Here is a 16,273-nt window from a genome sequence, read left to right as displayed (position 1 = left end):
GCCCTTCTCCGCCCACGCCTCCAACAGCTTCGTCCCCGCGTCGACGTCCGCGCCTCTCGTCTCGCACGCGGCGACGACGACGGCGCACGCTTCCGCGCACAGCGCGATGCCCCCGCGCGCGCGATCGTCCGGCTCGGACAGAAGCTTCAACGCCGCCGCGTGCGCGCCGCTTCGAGCCACCGTCGCGAGCGCGTCGGCGTCGATCGCGGAGTTCTCCCCCGCGTTGGCGTCGTCGTCGTAGTTTTCGCCCGCGAGCGCGAGCGCCGCGGCGACGGCGGCGACGATCACGGCGTCGCCGGCGACGCCCTTCGTCGACGCCTTGGACGAGGATAGCAGCACGTCGCGCGCGAGCGCCGCGTCCGCTTCCTTCGCCGCGCACACCGCCGCCGCGCGGCACGCCTGCAACGCCGGGCACGCGTCCAGGGCGCCGTCCGCCTTCGCCTTGGCGCCCACCGCGGTCTTGATGACGTCCCATACCGCCGCCGCAGCTTTCGGCGCGGACCCCGCGGGGGACGCCGCGCACGCGCCGAGCGCCGACGCTCTCGCCGCCGCCGTCGCGCCGCCGTCGCACTCCGCGATCATCGCGTCCAAAATCTCGCGCGCCTCCTTTCCCAACCCGCTCGCCGCGCACGCTCTGAGCGCGCGTTCGAACCACGGCGTCGTCGACGCGTCCGCGGACGCGTGCGGCGACGCGCGCGCCGCGCACCACGTCTCGACGAGCCGCTTCCCGGCGCCGTGCTTCTCGCACGCCTTGGCGATCGTCGCGTACGACGCGATGGGCAGGTCGGCGCGAACGCCCCCCGCGCGCGCGACGAGCGACGCGACGCGCGCGTCGCGCGCCGCTTCCTCAGCCTCCTTTTCCGCCTTGGCCGCGCGCTCCTCGCGCGCGGACTTGCCCGCGACGAGCGCCGCGGCGGTCAACGCCGGCGGCGGCGCGTCGAGCGCGTCCTTCGCGTCCTTCTCCGCGGCGTCCGCGCGCGTCCTCGCCGCCTGCGCCTCCTTGGCCGCGCGCGCCGTCGCCTTGGCGTCGGCTCTCAACCCGCCGACGACGTCGATCGCGTTCTTCCACGCGCCGCCCTTTTCGAAAGCCGCGAGCGCGTGCGTTACCATAGACGCGGTGGGCTCGATGCCCTCCTTCATCGCGCGCTGCCAGACGGCGACGGCGTCGGCGACGAACCCGCCGCCCGCGCACGCCTTGAGCGCGTTGGCGATCACCGCCGCGTCGGGGTCAATCTTCATCGCCTTGTACGCGTCGATCGCGGCTTGATACCGCTCCTCGCCGACGCACGCGCCGATGAGCGCGGCGTGCGCGACCCTATCGGGTTTGATTCCATCGCGCTTCATGTCGTCGAAGACTTCCCGTGCGTCGTCCGCCTTGCCCGCGCGTTCGCACGCGGCGAGGAGCGCGTTGTACGTGATGGCGTTCGCCTCCATTCCCGCCTTTTTCATCTGCACGAAGATCTCCAGGGCTTTGTCCACGCGTCGGCCCTTCTCGCACGCGCTGATCATCGCGCCGTAGGTGATCCCGTCCGGTTCCACGCCGTTCACCTTGCACAGCTCGAAGATCTCGAGCGCCTTGTCGAGCTGCTTGCCTTTGGCGCACGCGGATATGAGCGCGGAGTAGGTGTATATGTTCGCCTCCACGCCCTCCGCGCGCATCTCTTCAAACACCTCCAGCGCTTTCTTCCACTGCCGGCTCTTCCCGCACGCGTTTATGAGCGCGCTGCACGTGATCGTGTTCGCGCCCATGCCCTTGGCCTTCATGTGGTCGTGGAGCTCTACGGCTTTTTCCCACGCTCCCGCGCGGCCGCACGCTTTGATGAGCACGGTAAACGCGGGCGCGCCCGGGCGAAACGTCGACGCCGCGAGGATGCGCGCGATCTCGCCGACGCCCGGGCGCGCGTGCGAGATTGCCGCGGTCAGGGAGTCGAGATCTTTCGTCGGATCCCCCGGGTTGAAGTTCGCCGCGCGCTGCGGCCGCGAGTCGCGGCGATGATCGCGATGATGGGCGTTCTTTTATATGAGCGATGAATGTCGGGGTGGAGTTCAAAGGCGTCAGAAGCGAAGTTGAAAGGCGTCGCGGTGTGTCGGGATTGAAAGCGAGGGGTAGTGGGCGGAGAGAGACGCCGGGAGAGAAAGTCCTTAGGGATCGGCGTTCACCACGCCAACGCAGTCGTATGGGGACCAGTGTGAGATAGAACGCGCCTGATGATGATTTCCGCGAGGATCGCCGTTTCCGCCTCCTCCGCCCGCCGACGATCGTCGGTCGTCCGCGCCGCGGTCGTCGCCGTCGCCGTCGCGCGCGGACGCGCGTCGGCGCGCGTCGCCGTTTCCGCGCTCCGCGTTCCTTCCTTCGCTCCGTCGCGTCTCCGCGCGGTCACCCGCGTCGGACGCGTCGTCGCGGTCGTCGCGCGACGACGCGCCGCGGCGGCGGTCGGACGGCGGCTTGGAAGATTCGCCGCCTCGCGCGCCACCTCCGCGGGCGTCGCGGTCGTCGCCGCCGCCGCTCTTATTGCGGTCGCCGCGCGCGTCGCTCGCGCCGCGGTCGCCTGAGGGACGACGCGAGTTTTGGGGTGGGGAGGAGGGGGGACGGAGGGGAGGATCGTCGGCGAGGGCGCGAGGGCGCGGACCGGGGGGGAGGGCGACGCGACGCGCGGGTGAGGGTTTCGCGCGGCAGCGAGCTCGAAGCGGCGGCGGGGCGCGAATGAATGATTGCGCGCGTCGCACCTGAAGCGCGTCGCGCGGCGTTACCGCCGCCGCCGCCGCCGCTCTCTTTCCTTCCCACGCCCGTCGGCGCCTTCTTCTCTACGGTCGTCCATCCCTCGTCGACCATGATCGCGGTCTCTCGATCGCGACTAAACCCCGCGGTCGAATAAGGCGCGTCCGTCGCTCGACACGCGCGAACGTGGTAAATTCACGAAAAAGAGGGCGGAGCAAGAAGCGCGTCGCGCCCTCGCTCCGGCCGCGAGAGAGGAGCCTTCTCCGCCTTTCCGTTCGATTTCCGTCGGCGACGCTGACGGCGTCTTCTCGCGAGCGCGAACGACGACGACGAGCGCGTGTGCTCGAACCCGTGGCGTTGTCGACAGGACAGCGCGCGCGCGTCGAATGCGGATCGATCGAGTTGCGACTCGTCTTTTTGTTCCTCCGACCTGCTGCCAGCGCCGCGATCATGATGAAGCCGCGTGATCCTGTTTCATCGTGACCAGCTCCGGTGCATCGATCAGTTGAAAGGCCGAGACGCTTCTCTCGCTCAATTTGACCCTTCGCGCCGATCAAAAAGCTGCGTTTCGTCGTCGGATATTTGAGATGCACGCTTTTTCGGCAACGACCCAGTAACGGTGCGCCGCGGAGGCGGCCACAACCCGCGCGCGAAACGCGACGCGGTCGCGGCGCCATGCCGAGCACGCCCAAGGGTAAACCGCCCGGCGGCGGCGCGTTGCCGTCGTCGTACGAGAGCCCACCGGCGAGGTGCGTCGCGCGACGTCGCGCGCGGATCTCGCGAGACTCCAAGATTTCCTTCCCGTCGTCCCCCCCGAGGACAAATGCAATTCGTGCCTCCTCCGCGCCGACCCCGTCTCCGTCCCTCGCCCGCCTCCTCCCGTCGTCGCTCGCAGCAACGCGAAGAGTAAACGGCGTCTGAGCTCGATGTTCAGCGCGGGGATGAGCCTCCTGAAGAGCCTCGGAGGGAAGTCCGCGGCGAAGCGCAAGCGCGACGACGACGACGACGACGACGACGACGCCGACGCCTCCGATCGCGGAGACGGCTCGCCGAAATCCTCCTCCGAGAAGCGACGACGCCGCGCGAGCGACCCGGACGCGGACGGACCCCCCGGCGTCGGCGGGTTCATCACATCGAGCGTGCGCAAGACGAAGAGCAAGTCCGCGGCGAAGGGCGCCGTGGGCGGCGCGGAGGCGGGGGGTCCCGGCGCGGCGTCGGACCCGACGCCGAGAGATCTCGGAAAGACGTTTCAGAGCGTCGACGAGGACGTCGCGGTGACGCGTCACGATCGGAGCACGGGGAAGCCGTCCGGCGGCGCGGGCGGATCGAAGACGAAACGCAGAGGCGCCATGTCGTCGATATTCTCCCCGATGTTTTCCTTCTTCGGCGGAGGGAAAAAGTCGGAGAAGAGCGCGGCGGCGGCGGCGGGGAGAAAGGCCAAGGCGAAGCGCGCCGCGGACGCGAAGAAGGAAAAGGACGCCGCACAGCTGGCGGCGAAGAAGAAGAAACACTCGACGGCGGCGGCGAGCGCGCGGACGCGGGCGCCGCGCGGCGCGACCGGAACCGCCGCTACCGCCGCCGCGACGACAAAGTACGGCGCGACCGCCGCCGCGGTGGAGACCGCGGCGGCGCGGCAGGCGAAGCTCGCCGCGGAGGAGAGAGCGGCGGCGAACGCGCCGCCGGCGGCGAAGGCGGCGGATTCGGGCTCGGGCAGCGACGTCACCGAGGCGGCGGCGGCGACGGGGCCGGGGCCGGGCCAATCAGCTCCTGCCACGTCGACACCGCCGACCCCAACCGTCGCGGACGCGGTCCTCCGCGACGGCTTCGGCGCGCTGCAAGAGGACGAGTACGAGTACGAAGAGAACGACCCGGAGCTGGACGACGAGTACGACGAGGAGTTTGACCCGTGGGTGTTCATCCACGGACTGCCGCCGCTGAAGGCGCGACCGACCGCTTTCCACGCGCTCCTCCGCGATCGTTCGATTCGTTTCGTTTATTTCTCTTCACCCCACGTCTTCCTTTCGACGTATACTGTATATACCCGCTGACCGATGGAATCGCCCTCTTCATCGATGAACATCAGTCGTGCGTGCCGGCGAAGCGCGCGGCGATACTCCCGAAGAAGAGCAAGGCGGAGCCGAAAAACACGCTCGTCCTGGACCTGGACGAGACTCTGGTGCACAGTAACCTGGAAGCCACGGAGGACGCGTGCGATTTCTCGTTCCCGGTGACGTTCAACAACCAGCAACACATCGTGAACGTGCGGAAGCGGCCGTATTTGCGGGAGTTTATGGAGTTTGCCGCCGCGCGGTTCGAAGTCGTCGTGTTCACGGCGTCGCAACGCGTCTACGCCGAGCGTCTCCTCAACACGATCGACCCGGAAAAACGGCTGATCAAGCACCGTTTATACCGCGAGAGCTGCGTCCTCGTGGAGGGCAACTACATGAAAGACCTCTCCGTCCTCGGGCGGGATCTCTCGCGGACGATCATCGTGGACAACTCGCCGCAGGCGTTTGGGTTTCAAGTCGACAACGGCGTCCCGATCGAGTCGTGGTTCGACGACGTGTCAGGTGCGTTCTATACAAACGTTTGTTTTTCACCCAAGCACCGCTCGGTTTCAACACTCACTTGATCGCGTGGTTCCCTTTCAACTGACCGGTGAACTTCTTTCGTATGGAACGGCCCTCATCAGATCGACAGCTCCTGAAGCTGATGCCGCTGCTCGCGCGTCTCTCCGAGGTGAGCGACGTCCGGCCGCTGCTACGCGGGAAGTTTAACCTGGGGGATAGGATCGAGCGCGCGGGGGAGAGGGTCGCGGCGTTGCAGACGATGGCGATCATGTGATGATCGATGATCTGTTCTGTTGAGAGGATCTGTTGAGAGAGAGGGGGGCGGGGGGGGAGGCGGTTGGTCTTCGACGACGATCCGATCGCGGCGGCGGCGAACGGGGGGAGGCTGTTCGTTCGCAGAAGTACTACATACTAACCACACACCACACCACGTTGGTGCGCGTTGGTTTAGGACACCGCGAGCGCGTCGACTCCTTCGGCGCGATGGGAGACGACGCGCGCCGCGGGTTTCTTGTATCACACGACACACTCAGTCGACGCTGACATTCGTCGCGTCGATCGATCATCGCGAACCGCAAATCGAAACGCGAATCGATCGTCGACGTCGTCGTTCGCATCATCACTCATCACGTTACAATAGATATCGACACGACGCGCTCTGCTCGACTCGACGCGACGCGACGCGACGCGATGTTTATCTTTCGTTAACTCGCTCGCTCTCGCGCTCGCTCGCTCGCTCGCTCACGCCGCCTTGAGCTTCGCCATGAGAATCTCGCCCATCTTCGTGCATCCGACTTGCGTGCACCCTTCGGACATGATGTCCCCCGTCCTGTACCCGTCGTCCAAGAGATCGTTCACCGCCTTCTCGAGCTTCGCCGCGGCCTCTTCCTCGCCGAACTGATACCGAAGCATCATCGCCGCGGATAAAACCTGCGCGAGCGGGTTCGCCTTGTCCGTCCCCGCGATGTCCGGCGCGCTGCCGTGCACGGGCTCGAACAACCCGGGGCCGTCGCTCCCCACCGCCGCCGACGGCAGCATCCCGATGGACCCCGTCAGCATGCTCGCGGCGTCGGACAAGATGTCGCCGAAGATGTTTCCGGTCACGATCGTGTCGAACTGCGTCGGCGCGCGGATGATCTGCATCGCCGCGTTGTCGACGTACATGTGCGAGAGCTCGACGTCGGGGTATTCCTCCGCGCCGATCCGCGTGACGACTTCTTTCCACAGCTGAGGGTCGTTCCATACAAAGCGATGTCGGGGTGGAGTTCAAAGGCGTCAATTGGCGTTCAAAGGCGTCGAGGGCGGGGATTGAAAGCGGGGGGTGGGCGGAGAGAATCGCCGGCAAAAGTCCTTAAGGATCGGCGTTCACCACGCGAACGCGGTCGTATGGGGACCAGTGTAAGGAGAACGCGCCTGAGACACCTCCAGCACGTTGGACTTCTCCACGGAGCACAGGCGGTTCGAGCGCTTCTTCGCGGTCTCGAACCCGACGCGCGCGATACGCTCGATCTCCGGGACGGAGTAGATCATCGTGTTGAACCCGGTCTTGTTCCCGGCGTCGTCCACGCCGAAGCCCTTCGGCTTGCCGAAGTAGATGCCGCCGATGAGCTCTCTGACGAGGGTCACACAGGGTCCGTGCGAAGCGACGAACGTCGGGGTGGAGTTCATAGGCGTCAGAAGCGGATGAGTTGAAAGGCGTCGCGGCGTGTCGGGCGTTGAAAGCGAGGGGCCCTGATGGGCGGAGAGAAACGAACGCCGGGAGAGAAAGTCCTGAAGGAACGGCGTTCACCGCGCGAACGGGGTCGTACGGGGACCGGCGTGAATCAAATCGATCAGAACGCGCCTGATCACCATGATGTCGGTCCCTTCCACCACCTCGCGCTTCAGCGACGACGCGTCGATGAGCTGCGGGAGGATGTTCGCCGGGCGGAGGTTCGCGAACACGCCGAGACCCGCGCGGAGACCCAGGAGCCCTTGCTCCGGGCGCTGCTCCGCGGGAAGCGTGTCCCACTTGTACCCACCGATCGCGGCGAGGAGAACCGCGTCCGAGGCTTGGCACGTCGCGAGCGTCTCCGGCGGTAGAGGGATCCCCGTCGCGTCGATCGCGGCGCCGCCGACGAGCGCCTCGGTGAAGTCGAACGCGATGTCGTGCTGGGAGCCGACCTCGACGAGGCACGTTTTCGCGACGGCCATGATCTCCGGGCCGATGCCGTCGCCGGGGAGGAGCGTGATGTTGTAGTTCTTCGAAGCGGCGGCGATCGTCATGCGACGCGCGGATCGGCGCGATGAGGTCGACGACCGAGAGGGAAGCGCGACGACGCGACGCGCCGCCGAGGCGTCGCGCGCGCGGAGGGCGACGCTCGCGACGCGCGCGGGCGCGGCGAGGCGGACGCTGGAGACGGCGGCCATGATGTGCGCGTTCGTTAGGGAGAAGAACGAGTGGGTGGGGACGGTGCGGGCGGCGGCGCCGTCGCGGAATGCGCCGCGATCGCGATTCGCGACGCGTGAGCGTGAACCCTCGCCGGCACGAGCTCCGGATAAAAAAAAAGATCACAGCTGTGCACTGGCCGGACGATGACGAGGCCGGAGTTCGGGCGACAGGTTTGGCATTGTCGGGCCTCGCGGGCCTCGGGCGGACCGGCGCCGGGCGCATCGCGCTTCGTCGCCGGCGTCGTCGTCGTCGTCGTCGTCGTCGTCGTCGTCGTCGTCCTCGCGCGAGGTCTGGCGGCGCGCGCGGGAAACCCGGGGCGAACGCGGGGCGGGAGGACGGACTCGACCGGTCGTGGCCAATTGGTTGATTCCGTCGAGAGAGGAAGGAGATTCCTCTCGCGGTTTGAAGTCGCTCAGCGCGCGCGAAGGAATCGCTCGCGTCGGCGATGCCGCCTCCCCCCACGCCGCCGACGCGCACGCCCGCGACCGCTCGTCGCGTCGCGGACGAGACGAACGGCCACGGCGTCGTCGTCAGCGCGTCGGAGCTCCTCTGCCGCGCGGGCGACCGCGCCTTCTTCGGCTGGGGCGAACCGCGATCGCGCGAGAAAGCGCTAAACCTGTACGCGCGCGCGGCGTCCGACGCGTCGTCGCCGTGCGCGTCCGCGATGCGACGGTTAGGGCGGTGCTACGAGGAGGGCGCCGGCGTCGCGCCCGACCCGGACGCGGCGGCGTCCTGGAACGAGGCCGCCGCGGCGCTGGGCGATCCCGACGCGACGTGCGCGACCGCGCGCGTCGTCGAGCGCGCGGGGGATCTGCGAGGCGCGGGCGAGAGGTACCAATTCGCGGCGGACGAGGGACACGCGGGCGCGGCTTTCGAGCTCGGACGGATGTACGCGAACGGGCTAGGCGTCCGGAAAGACGCGGAGGCGGCGGCGTACTGGTACCAGCTCGCGGCGGAGCACGGCGACGCCGCGGCGCAGCGCGCGGTGGGCGTCGCGGGAATGGAGGCGGCGAATGAGAACGAGGCGAACGACCCCGCCGCCGCCGCCGCCGCCGCGCGAGAGGCGATCGAGTGGCTCGAGCGAGCCGCCGCGCAGGGCGACGCGGACGCGCTGAACGACCTCGCGATCGTCCACGAGGACGGGCACGCGATCGCCGCGATCCCGAGGGACGCGGAGAAGGCGAGGGGGCTGTACTCGAGAGCCGCGGAACGAGGGCACCCGCGCGCGAGGAACAACTTAGGGTTCGTGTACATGGCGTCCGAGGCGTACGCGGACGCGGCGGTTCACTTCCGAATCGCCGCGAACGAGGGCGACGCGGACGCGATGAACAACCTCGGGAATCTCGTCGAGAACGGGTTGGGGGTTCCCAAGGATTTGAGGGAGGCGCGGTGGATGTACGAGCGAGCCGCCGCGGCGGGCGTGGACAAGGCGAGAGAGGCGGCGGCGCGCGTCTCGGAGACGATCAGGCGCGTTCTGTTCTCGTCACACTGGTTCCCATACGACCCCGTCGGCGTGGTGAACGCCGTTTCTTAAGGCTGGACTTTTCTTCCCGGCCATCTCTCCTCCCACCCCTTCCTTTCAATGCCCGCCCTCGACGCCTTTCAACTCCACCCCTGACGCCTCCGAACTCCGCCGCTCGAAACATCGATCGATCAGGTCGGAGGACGCGGAGGAGATGACCAGGGCGCGCGATTCCGCGCTCGCGTCGCAGACGAGCGACGCCAACGCGCCGGGCGCGAGCGAAGTCTCCAAGCTCAACGCGCTCGTCGGGTCGTTCCAGACGATGGTCGTCGCGAAGGACACGGAGATTTACGACGCGAGGCGCGAGACGTCGCGGAAAGACGCGGAAGCCGCGCGCATCGCGAAGGAACTCGGCGCGGCGAAGGCGGAGTGCGCGAGGCTGAAGGCGTCGCTCGCGGCGTACGAGAAATCATCCAAAGCGCCGTCGCCGTTAGGGTTAGGGCCGTCGTCGGCGTCGGGGCCCGGGCCGCCGATCGTCGCCGCGACGGCGGTGCGGTCCGAGCACACCGCGCCGGGCGGGCTCTCGTCGCGTCCGCGGTTCGAGCGGAGCTCGAGCTTGCGGTCGGACCGCAGCGGCGCGAGCGGCGTCTCCGCCATCTCGTCGCAAAAGTCATTGACGTTCAGGTGTGTGCGTCCTACGTGCTGACTGGTCCCCGTGCGATCGCGCCGCGCGCGTTTCTCTCCGCGCGCCGCCCCTCGGTTTCGATCCCGACGCGCCGCACAGCTGTCGCGACTCCGAACTGACGCGCCCCCGAATGTAACGTGATCACCCGTCCTCGTCAGCGCGATGTCGACGGAGAGCGACGACGACGGCGCCAGGAGCGAGCGGAGTCAGGGTGGTCAGGGCGCGCGCGGCGCGGTCTCCTCGGGGAAGCAGCGAAGGGTCTCGACGAGCGGCGGCTCGCGGCCGAGCAGCGCGGCGACGCGGCGCCCGAGCAGAGCGAACACCGCGCCAATCGTATCTTCCGCGAGCGGCGGAAACGGCGGCGGCGGCGGGAAAACGACGACGCTGGCGTCCATCTTCGGCAAAGCCTTCGGCGGGAAGAAAGCCGGCGCCGGCGGCGGCGCCGGCGGCGGGTTCGTCGTCGATCACGACGCCATCGCTCGCGCGTCGAAGATGGAAAACGACAAGCTCAAGCGGTCGCTCGAGGCGTACAAGACGCAGGCGGAGCTTCACGAGGGGATGTGCGTCACTCTCGGCGAGGTGCTGAAGACGACGTACGCGCGGAACTTACAGCTCGAGGACCTGCTCAGGGATCTCGGCGTGGACGTGGACGACCCCGAGAGTCTCCGGTCGGCGGCGGCGGCGGCGACGACGCGCGCGCTGACGGAGATCGCCGTGACCGCCGTCGCCGGCGTGGACGTCTCCGAGCTGGAGGAAGGGAGGGCGCTCGGCGAGGGGGGTCTGCTGCGCGGCGCGAGCTTCCGGTCGTCGTCGTCGTCGACGCCGCGGGGGGAGGCATCGACCGAGGTCGCCGCGCTGCCATCGCCGCCGCCGCGGACGCCGTGACGGGGAGAGAGCGAGAGCGAGAGCGAGCGGAGGACCGAGATAGCGCCGGTGCAAGAGGTCACTCGTTGGAAAGAAAAAACGACGAGTTTCTCCAGTGGATTTTTCGAGTTTGGCCCGCGGAACCGAACCGTACAAAAAAAAATCATCGGTCAGTTGAAAGGGGACACGATCAAATGTTGACCCCGCGGGGTGGGTGAAAACCTTTCGCGTCGAACGCGCTCGATCGCGGACCAATCACAAAAGGCGTTAACACGCGTGGTGTCGAAAGAAACGGCTTTTCGCGCCCCATTCGAGGACATTTTAAACCGTCGTTCACGAGTCAGGACTTTCCTGACCGCGCGCAAGTCGTCGAGCGCGTAGTCCGTACGCGTAGTCGGCACTTTGCGCGCTCCGCGCTCGCGCGCCTTCGCCTCGCGTCGACCGCGCGCGTCGCGTTCAAACACACCGCGAGCGCGGCACGACCGCGCGCGGAGTCGCGGCCGGGATGAAGAACGGAAAGGTGCGCGCGGTCTCCCAGACCTGGAATCGCCCCCGCGTCGTCTCGCGGCGTCGTCGCCGCGTCCGCGCGCGCGGCGTCGTCGACGCGCGTTCGCGCGATTGTTATCGCATCTCGCGCGCTCTTCCTCCGCGCTCTCGAAAAACCGCATTGCCGCTCGCCTCGGCCGCGATCGCGCGACGCCGCGCGCCTCCTCACGCGACGCGCCGTTCCTCGATCGAACCCGCAGGTTGCGTTGCCCGCGGACCTCGCGTGGGTCCAGGACCTCGTCGCGAGCGCGTTCTTCGAGCCGTGCGCTAACCATCACGCGAGCGCGGGGAAGGGCGAGCTCGCGAATCTGTTTTGCGCGTCCACCAGCAAGACCTACTGCGCGTCGTGCGCGGGGGGAAGAGACGTCGTTCAGGTGCGCTCGCGTCCTCTCCCCGCGCCCGATTTCTCGCGCGTCGCTTAGAAAACACCCGCGATGATCCGGTCGCGCGATCGCGCGTCTCGTTTCGCGCTCGAATCGAGCGCGCGACGCGCGTTCCGGCGACGCGTCCGCGCGAAGGGTTTCCGATTCGTTCAAAGACCTCGCGGTAAAGAACGCGACGGACGACGGACGGGCGATTTCCCCGAATGTTTTGGGGTTCTCGCGCGCCCGCGTTCGGTCCTCCCGCGCGCGTATCGCGATCGATCGGACGTGGCGTTCGCCCTGGGGACCTGCCCGCGAGGGTTTCGAAGCGTCCCCGCGATCGCGACGCGGCGACGGCGCGCGCGCGGCGTCGCCGTCGCGCGCGCCGGGCGACCGACCTCGACCTTCGAGCGGTATCTTTTTACGTATTCGAGAAGCGGTCAAACCCGTGGTATCGATATCGCAAATCACGACACCAGCAGCGTTTGAAAGCGTAACGAGAAGACGCGCTCGCTCACCTCCTCCTCGCTCCTCTCTCTCCTCTCTCTCCGACCCCCGCAGGTCCGCCGGAGCTCGTACCACAACGTCGTCAGGGTCCAGGACGTGTGCGCGCTCATGGACGTCAGCGCGATCCAGACGTACGTCATAAACTCCGCGCGCGTAGTCTTCCTCAGGCGCGTTCTATACACTGGTCCCCATACGACCCCGTTCGCGTGGTGAACGCCATTCCTTAAGGACTTTGCCCGGCGCGTCTCTCCGCCCAGGGTCCCTCGCTTTCAATCCCGACACACCTCGATGCCTTTCAACTCCACCTGACGCCTTTGAACTCCACCCCGCCATCGCTTTGTATGGAACGACCCTCAGGGAACGCCCGCATCCGCGCGGAGGCAAAGGAAAAGACGGCGAGGAAAAGAAAGCGTCGAGCAAGCCGGGTAAGGAGCCGAAGTCGAAAGCGCGTCACAGCGCGTGCGCGCACTGCAACCGTCTGCTGCAGACGGAGAACTGCGACTTTTGTTCCATCGCGTGCAAGGTGCGCGCGGGGGCGGACATGCGCGCGAGCCCGGCGAGCGAAGCCGCCGCGCGGTTAGGTGCGTCCTCTGCGGTGTGCGCGCGTTTTCAAATCATTTCACGCACCGCTCGCTGCTCGGGTTCAACACTCGTTTGATCGCGAAAATGGTCCCTTTCAACCAACTGACCGATGAACTTTATTTACTCATTTCGCACGGAACCCCCACCCGCAGCCGCGCTCAACGTGCCCAAGGCGGAGGGGAGAGGCGGCGGCGGCGGAGACGCGGCGTCGAAAGCGAAGCGCGGGAAGGAGGGGGAGCCCGGGGCCGGGGGCGGGACCGCCGCGGCGAAGCGAGAGAAGAAGGAGAAGGAGGGAGACGCCGCCGCGAGAAACGCCGCGACGGCGGGGCTCGCCGGCGTCAAGAAGGAAGGAAGCAAGGGCAAGCGCAAGGCGGACGCGGACGCCGACGCGGGGGGCGAGGGGACTAGCCCCAGGACCCCGGCGTCGGCGAAGCGACCGGGCGCGGCGGCGGCGGACGAGAAGAAGGCGGGGTCCTCGAGCAGGAGCCGGGGGAAGTCGTCGAGCGGCGGCGGGTCCACCAAGGCGTCGCGCGCGGCGACGACGACGACGACGACGACGACGACGACGGCGACGACGACGACGACTTTGACGACGACGCCGGCGAAGCGCGGCAGGGACGCGTCTGGTCAGACGCCGTCGAAGAGCGAACACCGCGCCGGCACCGGACCGAACACGCCCACCGCCGTCGGCGACGCGGGGGCTCGACCGCGAGGCGCCGACGCGCCGCGCACCGCCTCCGCGGGCGCCGCGAACGCCGCGGGGAAGAAGAGCAAGAGCGTGTTCGCGGCGGCGAAGGAGGAGGACGGGAGCGAGAGGGGGAGCGCCGCCGCCGCCGCCGCCGCCGCCGCGTTGTTCGTCTCGAGCAAGCGGCGGAAGCCGTCCAAGCCGAAGCGCGCGGCGTTGTGACGTCGTCGACTAAAATCGCTGATTGCGATTGCGATCGCGATCGCTTGGGGAGACTAGGGACGGGGGACGCGACCCGCCCGCGGGTCGGGCGCGCGCGAACGAGACGGGACGGACGGACGGACGACGACGGCACGACGCGTGCATGCATGGAGTTTTTATGCGAAAAGATTCATTAAACGCACGCTCAGAGCGCCGCGACGCGGGCGCCGGCGTCGGTTGTTATCGATCGCGCGAAAGTTTGTTCTTCACAACAGTAGATACGTCGAAATTTCTGACTGAATGCTCATACGATCACGCGCAATTTCCGCGTATGACTCATCACTGAGTCCTCACGGAGGCTACAGGTACGCAAAGGACGTTCGTCATTGTCGCCGTCGCCCCGACGCGATGCCGCGGCGGGCGGGCGTCCTCCGCGCGGCCCTCCTCGTCGCGTGCGTCGTCCTCGCGCCGAGCGCGCGGACGGGGGAGGACGCGCGCGCGACGACGACGACGACGACGACGGGGTCGTCGCGGGGCGTCGGCGTCGGCGTCGGCGTCGGCGTCGCGCCCCGTCCCCCCGCGGCCTCATCATCATCATCTTCTGGCATCATCTCCCTCCTCGGCTCCGTATTCGGCGGCGGCGTCCGCGTCGCGTCCGCGGCGCACACGGCGTCGGAAGGCGTCGCCGGGCTCGCGGATCACCGTACCTCCGCGGACGCGACGCCGTCCATCGAGACGCAGTTCGGCAACCAGCACGGCCTCGTCGCCATCGGCATGGTCGCCGAGCTCCTCAACGAGCTCAACGGCGCGTTCTGCGACCAGACGCTCACGCGCGAGTACAAGTGCGACGCGTACGAGGACGCGCGGCAGCGCCTGTGGTTCACGTTCGCGAACGACTACATATGCGGCGTGGACGAGACGCAGTGGTCGAGCGGGGTGGTCATGCGCAACCTCGCGGTCCAGGAGCAGTTCGAGTACCTCCTCTCTCAGGCGCGTTCTGATTTGATTCGCGCCGGTCCCCGTGTGACCGCGTCGGCGCGGTGAACGCCGTCTCTCGCGTGAGGACTTTCTCTCCCGGCGCGCGCATCTCTCCGCCCATCAGGGTCCCTCCCCGGTTTCAATCCCGACACACCTCGACGCCTTTCAACTCCGCTTCTGACGCCTTTGAACGCCACCCCGATATCATCGCTTCGTATGGACAATTACCCGCAGTGCGAGACGCGATGGGACGGCGACCTCGTCGCCGTCGTCGAGGAAGCGACCGTTCTCTTCCTCGCGCAGTCGACGCTCAACCGCCCGGACATCAAGGCGGTCGTCATCGAGAACGACCGCAAGGCGGGTCGGAACGAGACGCTGCCGACGGACGATCTCTACGCGTTGCACCCGGGATTTTACGAAGACATCGCGCCGGCGACGACCAACCTCCGCGAGGCACGTTCTATGTATTTACACTGGTCCCCATACGACCGCGTCGGCGTGGTGGACGCGATTCCTTAAGGACTTTTCTTCCCGGCGGCGTCTCTCTCCGCCCACCCCTCGCGTTCAATCCCGACACACCTCGACGCCTTTCAACTCCGCTTCTGACGCCTTTCAACTCCACCCCGACGTTCGCTTCGTACGGACAATCACCCTCAGCCCGCGGTGGCGACGTGGCGCGTCGAGGTGGATTTGGACGGGCACACGCCGTACGCGGAGGGAGGCGTGCCGCGGCCGGAGGCGCTCGCGGCGAGGGAGGGGACGCTGCTCGCGGAGGATGGGCCCACGGAGCAGTATCCGGCGGAGTTCGCGAGGAAGATGAGCCAGGGCGCGCCGGGGAAGGCGCTGTACGAGAAGACGTATCAGGCGCGTTCGTTCTCCTTACTCACACTGGTCCCCATACGACCGCGTTCGCGCGGTGAACGCCGTTTCTTAAGGACTTTGTTTGCCCCTAATCGTACGCACCAATCGTCGGTCGGCGTCCGCGCGTTACTTATTATATCTTATCTTACCCCGCGGATATATCAGGTGCACCCGGATCCGAGGGCGCGTTGGGACGCGGCGTTTTGCGCGAGCAAAGGGACGTCGGACGCGAGTTGTTACCCGAGGGTCACGCCGAAGGTCGGGTACACGCACGACGCGAACGGACGGCGGTTGCTGACGAACCAAGGACAGCCGTTACCGACGGGGTACGTCGACGCGAACGAGCCGCGCATGTAGATGCCTACTACCCAAGGTAGCTAGCTAGCTAGAGAGTACACGTAGTTTAGAATCATCACGTGCAGTATGTAGACTAACTCGTCGCCGGATGTAGACTGCTAAGGCCCTACCGTACGCGTAATCATTCACGTGTTCAAATCGATGAGAAAGAACGGCTCCGTGATCGTCCCCGCGCCGTACATCTTCCCCTCCGTCGCCTCCGCGTTCGCCTCCACCTTCTCCCTGATCGCCTCCATCTCCTTCTCGCCTATCCCCGGGCACCCGCGGACGTCGAACGTCCGCAACACGTCGTTCGTCTAAGGGTCGTTCCATACGAGCGAACGTCGGGGTGGAGTTGAAAGGCGTCAGGTGGCGTTGAAAGGCGCCGAGGGCGGGGATTGAAACCGTGGGGTGGGCGGAGAGATGCGCCGGGAAAAGTCCTTAAGGATCAGCGTTCACCACGCCGACGCGGTCGTATGGGGAC

General features: G+C 67.4%; 7 protein-coding genes across 7 annotated transcripts; 5 read left to right on the top strand and 2 right to left on the bottom strand.

The window, feature by feature from the left end:
- Nucleotides 1-1,227: 1,227 nt before the first annotated feature.
- On the bottom strand, nucleotides 1,228-1,815 carry MICPUCDRAFT_5717 (uncharacterized protein; the record flags this gene model as incomplete). The annotated part of the gene is made up of 1 exon (XM_003059606.1): nucleotides 1,228-1,815. A coding segment is annotated over one exon (588 nt), but the record flags the coding sequence as incomplete, so codon positions are not given.
- Nucleotides 1,816-4,802: 2,987 nt separating this feature from the next.
- MICPUCDRAFT_5599 (uncharacterized protein) lies at nucleotides 4,803-5,521 on the top strand (the record flags this gene model as incomplete). Its single annotated transcript, XM_003059899.1, has 2 exons — nucleotides 4,803-5,289; nucleotides 5,412-5,521. Coding segments are annotated over 2 exons (597 nt in total), but the record flags the coding sequence as incomplete, so codon positions are not given.
- A 110-nt stretch (nucleotides 5,522-5,631) lies between these two features.
- On the bottom strand, nucleotides 5,632-7,554 carry MICPUCDRAFT_34079 (uncharacterized protein; the record flags this gene model as incomplete). Its single annotated transcript, XM_003059605.1, has 3 exons — nucleotides 5,632-6,503; nucleotides 6,699-6,897; nucleotides 7,129-7,554. The coding sequence occupies 3 exons, from the start codon at nucleotides 7,552-7,554 to the stop codon at nucleotides 6,031-6,033; spliced, it is 1,098 nt and encodes a 365-aa protein (XP_003059651.1). The 3' UTR covers nucleotides 5,632-6,030.
- Nucleotides 7,555-8,165: 611 nt separating this feature from the next.
- Nucleotides 8,166-9,888, top strand: MICPUCDRAFT_65230 (uncharacterized protein; the record flags this gene model as incomplete). Its single annotated transcript, XM_003059898.1, has 2 exons — nucleotides 8,166-9,187; nucleotides 9,378-9,888. The coding sequence occupies 2 exons, from the start codon at nucleotides 8,166-8,168 to the stop codon at nucleotides 9,886-9,888; spliced, it is 1,533 nt and encodes a 510-aa protein (XP_003059944.1).
- A 141-nt stretch (nucleotides 9,889-10,029) lies between these two features.
- MICPUCDRAFT_65229 (uncharacterized protein) lies at nucleotides 10,030-10,845 on the top strand (the record flags this gene model as incomplete). Its single annotated transcript, XM_003059897.1, has 1 exon — nucleotides 10,030-10,845. One exon carries the CDS (start codon nucleotides 10,030-10,032, stop codon nucleotides 10,750-10,752), a length of 723 nt encoding a protein of 240 aa, XP_003059943.1. The 3' UTR covers nucleotides 10,753-10,845.
- A 391-nt stretch (nucleotides 10,846-11,236) lies between these two features.
- Nucleotides 11,237-13,635, top strand: MICPUCDRAFT_59161 (platz-like transcription factor; the record flags this gene model as incomplete). Its single annotated transcript, XM_003059896.1, has 5 exons — nucleotides 11,237-11,251; nucleotides 11,478-11,651; nucleotides 12,132-12,330; nucleotides 12,527-12,727; nucleotides 12,881-13,635. The coding sequence occupies 5 exons, from the start codon at nucleotides 11,237-11,239 to the stop codon at nucleotides 13,633-13,635; spliced, it is 1,344 nt and encodes a 447-aa protein (XP_003059942.1).
- A 714-nt stretch (nucleotides 13,636-14,349) lies between these two features.
- MICPUCDRAFT_70896 (DNA methyltransferase) lies at nucleotides 14,350-15,810 on the top strand (the record flags this gene model as incomplete). The annotated part of the gene is made up of 4 exons (XM_003059895.1): nucleotides 14,350-14,601; nucleotides 14,824-15,045; nucleotides 15,250-15,456; nucleotides 15,619-15,810. Coding segments are annotated over 4 exons (873 nt in total), but the record flags the coding sequence as incomplete, so codon positions are not given.
- Nucleotides 15,811-16,273: the final 463 nt, after the last annotated feature.

The sequence above is a fragment of the Micromonas pusilla genome, assembly GCF_000151265.4.
Source record: "Micromonas pusilla CCMP1545 genomic scaffold MICPUCscaffold_7, whole genome shotgun sequence".
Classification (NCBI taxonomy): domain Eukaryota; kingdom Viridiplantae; phylum Chlorophyta; class Mamiellophyceae; order Mamiellales; family Mamiellaceae; genus Micromonas; species Micromonas pusilla.
The sequence above is the reverse complement of the archived record's forward strand: the minus strand, read 5'-3'. Positions and strand labels throughout refer to the sequence as shown.